This window comes from Musa acuminata, chromosome BXJ1-6, assembly GCF_036884655.1.
Source record: "Musa acuminata AAA Group cultivar baxijiao chromosome BXJ1-6, Cavendish_Baxijiao_AAA, whole genome shotgun sequence".
In the NCBI taxonomy this organism is placed as follows: domain Eukaryota; kingdom Viridiplantae; phylum Streptophyta; class Magnoliopsida; order Zingiberales; family Musaceae; genus Musa; species Musa acuminata.
Genome location: NC_088332.1, coordinates 12,519,232 through 12,531,817, shown reverse-complemented (window position 1 = coordinate 12,531,817; position 12,586 = coordinate 12,519,232). Strand labels below are relative to the sequence as shown.

Genomic DNA, 12,586 nt, shown 5'->3' with positions numbered 1-12,586 from the left:
AAGACATAATGTGTGAACGTGGGAAGCACAGGGACTCAAAGTCGCTGTCACCCCAACTCCGACGATTACATATAGTGATATCAATGCACTTTCTTCTTCATCATGCCTTGTCATGCTCTCCACTCTCTATCTATCGAGGTGGCAAAAGGCCTACCAAAAGCACCTATTTGTTATTGCCACCCCTCACCTCACCATTACGACCGACGGAAAGCAAGATCCCGATGACAGCACACTCCCTTCTCCTGCCAAATCCTGGGAAGCACACCTGGCAGAGAGAAGATCGCCTTCGATTTGGATTGAGCCATCGAAAGGGATCACCACTTATCCGGCTGCGTTCTTTATCTACTACTTCATCCGGATGAGCTTGCCATGCAAATGGGACAACTCCATTCTACTGTTGGATTGCGATCCCTAACCACTCTGCAGCTACTTCCGGCCGGATAATTGCTGGATGTCCGGCGAGCTCACCACTGAGACGGGAAGATTGTTATGGCCTGAACAATCTGTGTGATTAGATAAACAAGATCGAGAGTTTGTGATTGATTATATGCATGAATTAGAAGTTGTTTGATTAGCTTGGGGGAGGATCTTAAGGGAGCTCCCACCCAGCTGTCCTCGAGAACTCAATGATCGGACTGCATCTCTCACCACATAAATATTGATGGAAGAGGGCATCCTTTCTTCTCCATTGTGTGCATTAAGGGCACGAGTAGACCACTCTAAGAAAAAGTACGCATAACGAATAGTCAAAGACGTACGTTTGATGTGCAGAATGATACAGCAGCACGTGTCAAAGACGAGCGTTACCCAACAAAACTCTGTATCTTCTTCTTTCTTTTGCTTCCCGTATCTTTGAAGTAAGCTTTAAGAGCTCTTTTTATATGTGATATGAAGCAAAGAATGCGAACCACGAGTGGATGTCGGATCTCGGTAGCTTCCATCGGCTTACATGGAACGATTGTTATCTCTGATTCGGTCGTCCAGTTTTTGACTTGTATATTTGGGATTTCGATTGTTCGGAATCGACCCACCCATTAAATTCATGCTTTTGGGACGAAAAAGATGGTCAAAACAGCGATTAATCGAGTGGCTATTTGGTACATCTGCTGGAAGATGCAGAGTGGAGCTTCTTCATGTTTGGTTCCTTAAGAATGATGCCGTCTGCAATCCTCTGTTATCGGCGTGCACTGCTTTCTGGTAGAAAAAGACATGGTTAAGCACTGCGGTGCTGCTCTTGAGAACACCCATGATGATGATGACATGGAATGGAATACAGATGTGTTTCCTGGAATGTAGACTGTGGTCAGTCTTTTGCTTGTTTCAGGCCAAAGCAGCAGCGGATGGGCACTCATTTGGCCTAACGATTGCTCTTTTCTTGCATCAAACATCTTATAATATCTCTGAAACAGGTTAAAGATTTATAGAGAGAGAGAGAGAGAGAGAGAGAAGAGACAGATCACATAGGCGACCCCACTCCGACGGCAGCGACACCGTCGTTGACTCGTACTCCTTATAAAAGCCGGAGGAGCAGCTCCTCCGTCCTCCTCCCTCTGTCTCTCTCTGCTTCGCTTATCGTTCCGCGAAAGCTCTGAGCCTCTAAGGAGGGAGGAAGAGAAGAATCGAACCTCAGTCGAAGAAGGGTAAGCCTCCTCCTCCTGCTGCTGCTGCTATGGCTCTTGGTTTCTTTCCGCAGTAGTACGAGACAGTTTCTTCTGCTACAGATCTCATAATCGAGCAAGTGTAAGTACCTTCTCGTGCAATCTTATCTCAAGTCGACACCTTTTTCATGAAACCACTCTGTTCTTGATCAACCGTAGCTGCTCTCTTTGGTTTCTCTTTACTGTTTCTCCCAAAAGAGTATCGTACTTGTGTCATGGAATTCCGCGCAGACGCTTTGAACTTCCGTCGTCTTCGGTTTCCTTTTACTCGAAGTGCATGTTGCTTTACAAGCTGCAGCGAAGAGTTCACAAAGGACACTCTTAATTTGCTCCCCTTCGTCTTCTCCGCAGCTTCTCCTTCGCGACAGGCCGCTCGCAGCAGAAAAGACTCCAGCTTGCCGCTTGAGCAGTGAGAACACAGGCCTCTATGATTCCCCAGGTGAGATGGTACCCATCACATCGTACAGCTCGCTATGACATACATGTCTTTCCGTTGAGATGTCATATCGATGTATCCTTTCGCAGTCCTCTTCTTGGCCGAAGACGGTGCTGCGGAAATGGCTCAACATAAGGAGCGGGGAGTTCTACTCCGACTGCAACAGTAAGTCTATTTTCCTGATCAAAACCTGTTCCTTCCCTCTGTTCACTAATGATTTTGATTAAAACAATTAAGAGGAGGAGTTCGCGGAGATGCAGAGGAGAAGGAAGAGCTGCTCCGACAAGAACGGCAGCGAATGGTCGATAATGGTCTCCGAAGATGTCAAACGACCCGAGACCAGTTCTGTGGCTGCGTCTTCTTCTCCCATCGATAACCTCAAGTAAACCCACGAACAAAACCAGAGCTTTCTAAGCGGAATATTTTGGAGTTGCTACTCATCATTAGTCTGTGTTGTAATCTAAATGAATGACACAGCTTTAACAGTGTTATGGATTGGAATGCGTTCGATGTTTGGGTGTGTATATAAATATTGGTTTGATGATGATGGGATGCTTCTGCAGGCTGTTCGTCGGGACGTGGAACGTGGGAGGGCGAGCCCCGCATGGGGAGCTCCTCCTGAGAGATTGGCTGATGAGCTCGCCTTCTTCCCTCGACATCTTTGTCATCGGGTATGCTTCTTCTCCATGCTTGCTTACCCCCACCCCTCCTCTGTTGCTCTTCCCTTTCCCCTTGGATTATTGGCGTAGAAATACCTGCACACTGACACTTGGTGGCGAACAGGTTCCAGGAAATCGTCCGCTTGAACGCCGGGAACGTGCTGGGGGCAGAGGACAGTGGCCCCGCTCGCAGGTGGCTGTCCCTCATTCGCCAGGCATTGAACTGCCACGAGCCGGGCCCGCCACCCGCCACCAGCACCGTGACCGCCGCCGGAATCCCCTCGCTGGTGGACCAGAAGCCCAGACTCAGCATCTCCGATCTCTTATGCTTGGAAGATGAAGACGACGAAGCCGACGCCGCGAGGAGCACGAATCCTTACTCCGGCGGGGAGTACCGTCTCGCGGCGAGCAAGCAGATGGTGGGCGTCTTCCTGTGCGTGTGGGTGCGAGCCAGCCTCGTGCGACATGTCGCCGACATTAAGGTCTCCTGTGTCGGGAGGGGCATCATGGGCTACATGGGAAACAAGGTTCGTCCGCGCGCGTCCCTAAGTTGAGCTCCGCATTCGTTTGTCGAATGATTCCCACCGTGGTTGCTCGCAGGGATCGGTGTCGATCAGTATGACGGTCCAGCGGACGACGTTCTGCTTCGTCTGCACGCATTTGGCGTCCGGAGAGAGAGACGGCGACGAAGTCCGGAGGAACTCAGACGTTGCGGAGATCACGAAGAGGACCCGATTTACTGGATGCTCACCGGAGACGATTCTGGAGCACGAGTAAGCATCAAAACCGATAAACTAACTTCGTGATTCTACGATTACTAAAGGAACGATGCCTCGACCCGCACTGCAGTAAGATCATATGGCTGGGAGATCTCAATTACCGGCTAGCTGCCACCTTCGGCGACACCCATGAACTGTTGCAGAAGAAAGACTGGCAATCGTTGCTGGGGAAGGATCAGGTTGGGAGTACTGGCTAAGCTTCGATTTCTTCTTAGACACTGCACGAACACTAATCCGGGCAAGCCCTGCAGCTCCGGATCGAACAGAGAGCCGGCCGTGCCTTCGCTGGTTGGGAGGAAGGGCAGATACGTTTCCCGCCGACGTACAAATACCTCGCCAATTCCGATGTTTATGCAGTCAAGCCCGGCAAACCTAGGCGAACTCCAGCTTGGTAAGGTCTAATCCCCGATCTCGCGTCGTTGTTTATGGCGTGCGAGATCCAGTTCTAACGTCGTGGATCGGACATATGTGGCGATAGGTGCGACCGAATCCTGTGGCGAGGGAAGGGGATGAAGCAAATGTGGTACGTCAGAGGCGAGTCGCAGTTCTCCGACCACCGCCCCGTCTACTCCCTCTTCTCCGTGCAAGTAGACGACGAAGCAAGAAGCGGCGATGTTGGAACGACAGCCACTGTCACGGCAGCAAAGAGTTCCAGCAACAGCAGCTCATCATCTTCATCGTGGGGGAGGGTGCAGGCCGAAGAGCTGCTCCTCTTTACAGGAACACAAGGCCGTCGTCTTCAAGCCGCCAGATATTGACACACGTAGTCGAACTTAAGCTCTCATTCATTGTTTCTTCGTCCACCAAACCAACCACAAGAAACAGCGACAGCAGGTGGAGTCGCTCCCACGCAGCTGCAGCGGCGTGCAGTGTATCGATTCCATACGGCAAACATCCGCGAGCGGGTCGCTCAGTGGAAGACAAAGCGGTGGCGTTGCAGCTTTGGTAGTTCTTATAAGTATTGTGGTAACCAAACCGAGGAGAAAACAGGATAATGATTGGGTGCGCTGCAAGCAGAAAAAATCGTAGAGAATAAGCTCGATTAATAGCAACAGTGGAAGGGTTGCTGTGTAACATGGAGATCAAATCGAGTTTGTGGGAATGTTTCAATCCGATTTGAGGAGCGTTGATAGGCCAATTTAAGAAAGAAAGTGATTATATAATCCTTTCTCAAATCAAATAATAATAACGAGATTCTATAAATTTAATATTAAATTAAATAAAAATAAGATTAAAAAAAACACGTAATATCTTGAAATATTATATCCTATGATAATATCTTATAATTAAAAAAAACACTTATAATATCTTGAACTATTATATACTATTCTTGGATTTGTTATATATTTATAAAAAAATAAAAAAAAATCAAGAGACTTATACTATATCTTGAACTATTTATATTATAATAAATAATATAAAATAATAAATAATTTCTTGAACTATTATATACTATAATAAATAAGATAAAAATAAAAATAAAACACTTTGTAATATCTTGAACTATTATATACTATTCTTGGATTTGTTATATATTTGTAAATATAAAATAATAATTTAAATCAAGAGACTCTTTCCTCATCAATTTATTTAAAATATAATAATATAATATTTTTCTAAAATATATACCTTAAAAGTAAAATCATGAGGACAAATTAAGGTCAGACGCATGTAGTCTACACAATCGAATGATATGATATGACATTACTTGAGCCAACCAAGCTCAGTCGACATCACAATAATGTGGCATCATTTAAACGTGTTCAATCAACATAGTATTAGGATAAAAATATTGTTAATATTAGGCAGAAAGTTTCTCTGCACTTACTTCCATACTCTTCCAACCATATCCACTCCTCATAATGATCACAGGGTAAGACATTAAAAAGTGCTTTCATCGTATATAATAAAGATAATAATGATTCCACACGTAATAATTCAATTAGCTCGATAAAAAAAAAGAGATAAGTACTAAACAAATATTTTGCTCATATCTTAAAATAATCTCCTGAGTTAAATCCACTATAAAATCCATTAGGTCACAATAATCAAAGTAAATAATTATTTATTAAAAAATTTTACTCGATTCAATGATCGGATTATGTCATAAATCATATAGATCGATTATCGAGCATTTTAGTCACACTAGACTTTTTATGCATCGTATCGTATGGGACTTATTTAAATACCGTCTATTTCAATATCATAAGTGCTCGTTCAATTTTTAAATAGAATAATATATATTTTTGATGCTAACAATTATTAAATTATCATTCGAATATGATATTGCTCGTACGATGATATCCAAACAACTAATCATCCAATTATCTTCGTATATTTCGAGTATCGAGCATTCGATCACACTAGACTTCTTATGCATCTTATCGGACTAATCCAAACGCCACTGATTTCAATATTAAGTGTTTGTTCAATTTTTAAATATTATATATATATATATATATATATATATATATATTTCTGACATTAATAATTATTAAATTATCATTCGAAGATGATATTGCTCGTACGGTGACATCCAAACAACCATCCAATTGCAAGTCCAACATTGATTCGCCGATGCTCGAATCGTAGGCACATCGAACACAGCCACCACGAAATTATTGATCGAACACAGCCACCACGAAATAAAACTAAAGACACACATCAGTTGGCAATCTTTTACTACGAGGGGGGAAGTCTTCTGACTTGTCAACACATACTGCCTTGCGAAACCTGAGATATGTAAGGGAGGAAGTCATTTGACTTGTCATTTGTTTTGACGAGTTAGATGATAGTTGGCACGTAGCCACAACGTGACAACTTCAATGGTGGACTGAGCTTTAGCTGTTTCAACTCTCTTTAGAAAACATGACATGCTTTCTAATTCGGTGATTAGCTCGCAACCAATTTGCCATTATAATTTATTCTTAGAAAGTTCAAACCTTATATGCATAAAATAGAAAGTTCAAACCTAATTTATCTTGGATGAATTAAGATTTAAAATATCGATAAAAATGCTCGACCAACAATGATATCCGGTAACGCATCATATGCAATATATTTCTTTATGTCAAGTTGATTTACCAATCCGATCCACAGGGATTTTTTGATGTTTCTTTTATTTCATGTTAATTTGGAAATAAGAGTCTTGGTTGGTATATGATGATTCATCATTTTAAATAAGATAAAATTGTTAGAGTTTCTTAACATCAATGAGAGAAAATATTATTTTTATATACCTAACCTTTGCATATATATATTTTTATTTGATATGATATCTAACACATACACACTGTTTTGACTCCCCAAATAATGCTTTATTCGTTCCATCATAAAATAAATATTAAGATTCTCTGATTATTATTATAATACGCCATAAATGGAACCCCACAACTCCATTGGCATAAACCACAGCTGCCACGTGCCGACCGCGTGGCAGTTTCCTCGGGTCGCGGCGGCACTTTGCTTTCTCCGCAAGCGTCCCCAAACGCACACCCGCTGGCCAACCCACGCGGGACCCGATGCGTCCCCTCCACGCCATCCGGTCCGCACCGTCAGCGGTGCAATCGCAGCCGTCCGATGGCAAAACCCCTGGGCCCACCAGAAACGCGTCTTCCATGGTCCTTCCCATTAGGACCGACGCTGCACGCATCGCGAAGCCGTTCCAACGGTCAATGATGGTGCGCCGCGACGCGCGGGGGGACTCCTTCCTCGCCGTCTTAGAACGGTAGAGACGCGTCGCGCTCCCCGGTGGGGCCGGACGGTGGCATTGGTGGTTCGGACTCCCGTACTCCCGGAGCCGATTTGTTTAGGCCAGTGGCAGCAAAAGCCTCTATTTAAGGAGAAGAAGCGGGAAGCCAAACTCCATCTCCTCTCTGTCTCTCTCTCTCTCAACCTTCTTTGCTTTCCTTTACCGACAAGTGGAATCCATTTCCGGCCCTTCTTTCCCATCTCGCTTCGGTCTCGTGGACACCCGGGGCCGGGTTCAGCTCCTCCGTCCCCGTTTCGAGGTACAGATTCGCGAACATCCTTCTCCGGAGGCCTTGGATCTGGTTTTCTCGGGGTTTTGATTAGGGTTTGGGCTTCGACTTGATGCGATTTTGATTACTTGGATCGGATCATTTGGGGTTCTTTCATAGGTTTTCTTTGCTCGAGCTTAGATGATTCGTGTTTTATTTTTCACTCGTTCAGATCTCTGCAGGCTGTTCTGTTATGTTTCCCAGACTCGCCCATGTTTTGTGTTGGAATCCGTGAGTTTGAACGTTTGTGTTCAAGAAACATGCTTCCATTTTCTTTGAAAAGATCTCTCTCTGTGAGGGCTACAGATTTAGCTGTCTTCTCTTCCTCTTGGTAAATCTGCAGTGACGAGTCCGGTGATCTAAAATGTGACTAGGGTTTTACTACGCAAATACCCTTATATGCCCCTTGTTTATAGCGAGACAAATGTATGCCATATGTTGCTTTTTTTTTTTTGTTTTGAAATTACTTGGTGCTTCAATGCAGAAGTCACATAGATGTGTAGGTTTATTGTGTTGATTTTGTGTGGAATCCGCGTAACAGGGGATGAGGTTTAGCTGTCTTCCTTTCTTTCTTCGGATCTGATGATGGACTATGAGCTCCGAGCTATGTGATGACGTTGCTGCTTCATGATCGCTTTTTGTCCATGAAGGTCCTTCACCTGCCCATTAGAGTAACGTGCATTACTTTAGGCCAGAATATTTTAGATCTTTGGACATGAACAGTTGGTTAGAAGAGGCCCAAATCATGTGCCGATTTACTAGCTTGTTGATCGGCAACGATCGTCTTCTCCGTATGATGTATCATGGATCTGGTTCATAAATCAGCCATAATTAAGCTAGGGATGTACAACTTTTGATGAATAATTGTCTTGACATGAAGAGGGTTCGTCCTCCTCTATACATCTGATGATCTAAATCTTTAATTTTTTTAAAATATTTTTGTTTGAATAGGTTTTTAACATTTCATTCATAGCCGGTAAATACCTCGTCTACGTTTGGACAACTACACCTTTATAATAAAATTATGAGTATTATTGATGTTGAAAATTGATTGTATGTTTATCAGGTGCTGTAATGTCTCCGCCTCTTCAAGCATCAACTAAGGCTTCCGACTTCCAACTTTCTCGTTCACCTCTCAATGAAAGAATCCTTTCATCCATGTCTCGAAGGTCTGTTGCAGCACATCCTTGGCATGATCTTGAAATAGGTATTTGATATCCTAATAAGAAGTTTCATACAATTTTTTCCTCATTTGTGTCTCCATTCTAATTCGTTTCTAATTGGACTTTGGATTTTGCATGCAGGTCCTGCTGCCCCTAAAATTTTCAACTGTGTGAGGACACTGCACTTTTTATGAATGAATTCTGACTTCTTTTAAAGTTTGATGTTAAACAGTTAAGGAAATGAGGTGTTAGAAAATTAAAGTTCGTAACTTTGTTTGGTTTGGCATGAATATGATGTATGTGTAACCTAGCTAACATATTCTACCCTGGGATTCTTTGTCACTTTATCATCACTTCACTATTCGGACATACAATTTTTTAAGTGTTCAGTTATGTGGATCAAAAGGATACTTTATATCTGTACTCAAAATAGGACACCAGAAATAAGGTTAAACAAATACTCGAACCTTTCAGGTGGTGGAAATAACAAGGGGAAGCAAAGTGAAATATGAACTTGACAAGAAAACTGGGCTGATCAAGGTATGCATGGCTACTTGACTCTTCCTTTTTGCTTTCTGAAATAATTTTCATATGTGCTTCATCTATACAGGTCGATCGTGTGCTTTACTCATCAGTGGTGTACCCTCATAATTATGGTTTCATCCCACGCACTCTTTGTGAAGATAATGATCCTATGGATGTGTTGGTTATAATGCAGGTTTGTGGCATTCGAGTTCCTCAGGGTCGTATTGCTTAGATGTGAATATACATTTTTGCAGAGAGAGCATATCATAGATACCACTGCATAAGCAACACCTCTCACTTCCCAATACTTGTAGTGTGAGATAGAATATGCATAATGGCCAAGTTGCAAAGGGCTCCTCTAGTTCATTATTTACGCTTGCATCCTTTTCTTCTCTATCCTTATAGTTGTTCCGCTAGTTTAGGGGAACCGGTTAAAAGAGTTATAACTGTTGCTGTTCAACAGGAACCAGTGATTCCAGGATGTTTTCTTCGAGCTAAAGCCATAGGTCTGATGCCTATGATTGATCAGGTCTGGTTTCTGCATAACAGATAAGTTGGACCTTTTGATTCATAATTCTGGAATGACCTTGGTAAAGAGGAGCTGACTCAATTTTATGCTGTCTGAAACAGGGAGAGAAAGATGACAAGATAATTGCTGTTTGTGCAGATGATCCTGAATACAAGCATTACAATGATATCAAGGAGCTCCCACCTCATCGTTTAGCAGAGATCAGGCGCTTCTTTGAAGATTGTATCCTCTTATATCTGCCACCAGAATCATATTACATAGACAACTTATATGTGTGATGTTATCTGCAAAGAGTTGTTGCCAATCTAATCACCAGACTTAGTAGGTCCACTCCACACCTTTAAATGTTTGTCATTTGCAACGATTGATCAGTAACTCACCAAGAAGAGCGGCAGCCAGTTGATGATACACTCACCAACACTGATTTTGAAAGAGTCAATATATGCAGTGATATCATGACTTGAATCTAGTTTATCCATGCTGCTGATAGGGTAGAAATTCTGCACTGCATAATAATTTTTTTAATCCTGCTTCTGGAGCACTGGCCTTCAAATTAATTGTAATGTGTGTTCATCCCCTTTTTTGCCTTTTACTATCTTTTGCTAAGCAGTTGGCAGGTATTGGTCTCGTAGCGACAGTAGACTTCTGATGATGTTCATTGCAAAAGATACATGCAACTAGGCCATGTGTTAACTCAATACGTTCTTCAAAATATAACTCCACAAGTCAACTAGTACATTCTCTTAAGATATGAAGTTTTTGCCTCGGTAGTGTAAGTTCTCCTTGACCATAGGATCTCAGATAAGAAGAATGAAAACAAGGAAGTTGCTGTAAATGATTTCCTGCCTGCATCTTCAGCTTACGAAGCCATTCAACATTCCATGTAAGTCTTACCCTGTTGTCATTTCTTCATATAATTGACTGACTATTTGCTTATCTGATGCATACCACAGGATTGGTGTGATGTGTTCAAACAGATATTTATGCAAAACTAGATGTATTGTATTTCATGATATGGAAGGGATTAAATTCTTTAGGTCTCCAAGGTCCAAACGTGGAACCTTTTCTATGATATGGTTCCCAACCACTCGTTCAAAGCCTCACTATTTACCACAAACATTTGTGTTTTTGTATGTGAAAAAAATGAATAGGACTGCAGGCATAACTTCTTTTCTTGTAAAACGAAAAGCCTAAAATCAATTCTAGAAAATGCAATTTGCAGTCTTCAACTCTATCGAATATTGAGTATTCAGATGCAAAATAATTTGGGCCATATTCAATTCTGGATCGAAACCTATGTCTAGGTGGTTTGTTTTATTTCTGTAGCAGAAAAACATCAGATATGTTTATTATTTTCATATCCTGATCTATCTAATTTTGACTTTTTAAACGATGTTTGCAGGGATCTTTATGCCAATTACATTGTCGAAAGCTTGAGGAGGTAGGAGGCAGGAGGCGAACCGAGGGATGATGCATCTGGACGATTTTACTGTTTCTTTCACGTGGTAATATTTTATACGTAAGTAAATGCTTATATTCGGAGGGATTCGAATGGTATTGTCGAGACAGAAGATAAATATGCTTAATGAGTTTGTTGTTGTTTATCTTATATGAAAATTTGCCAATTTGAGTATATCCAAAAGGGCATTGTGCGCATTTAATGTGCTATATATATATATTCTCTCTCGGTGGGTGCGATCAGTGAAGGGAAGTTGCTCGTTCATGTGATTGTGTACGCTGATTTCTTCTAATCTTATAATCAGCAACTATCTACATGTATCACATCCGAGCTGTCTATTTCAAAATGTGAGCATCAACATGTTTATGAAAATTATGCATTAATAGGTAATTGGATTAGGGTGAATTTTTATTTTTTACTTTTAGTATTTCTCGTAGAGCATCCAAAATTTTTTGAAATAATATCCTTTTTTCAAATGATTATTTTGTCCTTATCGGTCATTACTCTTTATCACACTCGAAAGTCTCGCTTGTTGATTTTTGTTATGATCGATTGTGGTCCTTACTCGCACGATGAAGGACTCTCCCATTGGCCCTTGTGTCGATGATCAAGTATGGGATGAGGCATGACTAACGTTGGGGCTACAATACAAAAATTTCTTAAGATTTTTTTTCGGGAATTCAATAATTGGATTTTGCCTTTTTTTAATCATTTTTTTTCTTTTCTTGAGAAATTAACCATAACTTTGAGAGAAAAGTTCACGCATATGCAACGAGATTAAAATGATTCTAACACATCTAATATATTAAGAAATTTGATCTACTATTAACTAGAAAGGCCGAGAAAGTTCCAAAAAACGAAAAAGTGCAAACGAAGGGGTCTGTCAACTCAATGTTGAATAAATTAAGGCGAGTAATTGTTCGATAGAGTGATGGCTTTGGACTCGATTACGAATCGGGCTTCAATCGACTATCACATTTAGTTAATATATTTAACTTTTCTTAGTAATGCACCATTTCTCATTTCCAAATTGTCGAAAGAGATACTTTTAAAATAATAAAAATATCATCACTAATAGCTAACATGTTTGATTTCTGAGTTTTTTATTATTATTATTGAAACACAATTAGATCGAAGTAGTTAAACCAGTTCGGTGTTAAACCGAGCCGATTACCCTTATTTTGAATAGGGTTATTGAACCAAAAATACTAAAAATCAATCTATATTAATTCATGTTCTTATGGATATTAATTATGAGTCTTATTATATGTATTAAGTTTCATAAAATATTTTTATTTGAGAGTTTTTAAGTGGTTTTTAATGAAAATTAAGAATATTTTGATATATTTTATAATAAAG

General features: G+C 41.1%; 2 protein-coding genes across 4 annotated transcripts; both read left to right on the top strand.

Annotated features, from left to right (window-relative positions):
- The first annotated feature begins 1,488 nt into the window (after window positions 1–1,488).
- Window positions 1,489–4,865, top strand: LOC135677718 (type I inositol polyphosphate 5-phosphatase 8-like). Its single transcript, XM_065190096.1, has 10 exons — window positions 1,489–1,740; window positions 2,010–2,097; window positions 2,184–2,259; window positions 2,332–2,476; window positions 2,658–2,765; window positions 2,878–3,280; window positions 3,354–3,526; window positions 3,603–3,711; window positions 3,784–3,923; window positions 4,011–4,865. Exons 2-10 carry the CDS (start codon window positions 2,086–2,088, stop codon window positions 4,288–4,290), a joined length of 1,446 nt encoding a protein of 481 aa, XP_065046168.1. The 5' UTR covers window positions 1,489–1,740; window positions 2,010–2,085; the 3' UTR covers window positions 4,291–4,865.
- Window positions 4,866–7,358: 2,493 nt separating this feature from the next.
- On the top strand, window positions 7,359–11,424 carry LOC135676338 (soluble inorganic pyrophosphatase 4-like). Of its 3 annotated transcripts, none has more exons than XM_065187395.1 (10): window positions 7,359–7,542; window positions 8,093–8,201; window positions 8,618–8,758; window positions 8,856–8,884; window positions 9,189–9,254; window positions 9,325–9,432; window positions 9,703–9,768; window positions 9,870–9,990; window positions 10,570–10,651; window positions 11,171–11,424. In XM_065187395.1, exons 3-10 carry the CDS (start codon window positions 8,626–8,628, stop codon window positions 11,211–11,213), a joined length of 648 nt encoding a protein of 215 aa, XP_065043467.1. In that variant the 5' UTR covers window positions 7,359–7,542; window positions 8,093–8,201; window positions 8,618–8,625; the 3' UTR covers window positions 11,214–11,424. The 3 variants fall into 3 exon arrangements, with proteins under 3 accessions (XP_065043467.1, XP_065043466.1, XP_065043468.1); XM_065187396.1 differs by lacking the exon at window positions 7,359–7,542 and adding an exon at window positions 7,959–7,977; XM_065187394.1 differs by lacking the exon at window positions 8,093–8,201 and having other exon boundaries at window positions 7,368–7,542.
- The last annotated feature ends 1,162 nt before the right edge of the window (window positions 11,425–12,586 follow it).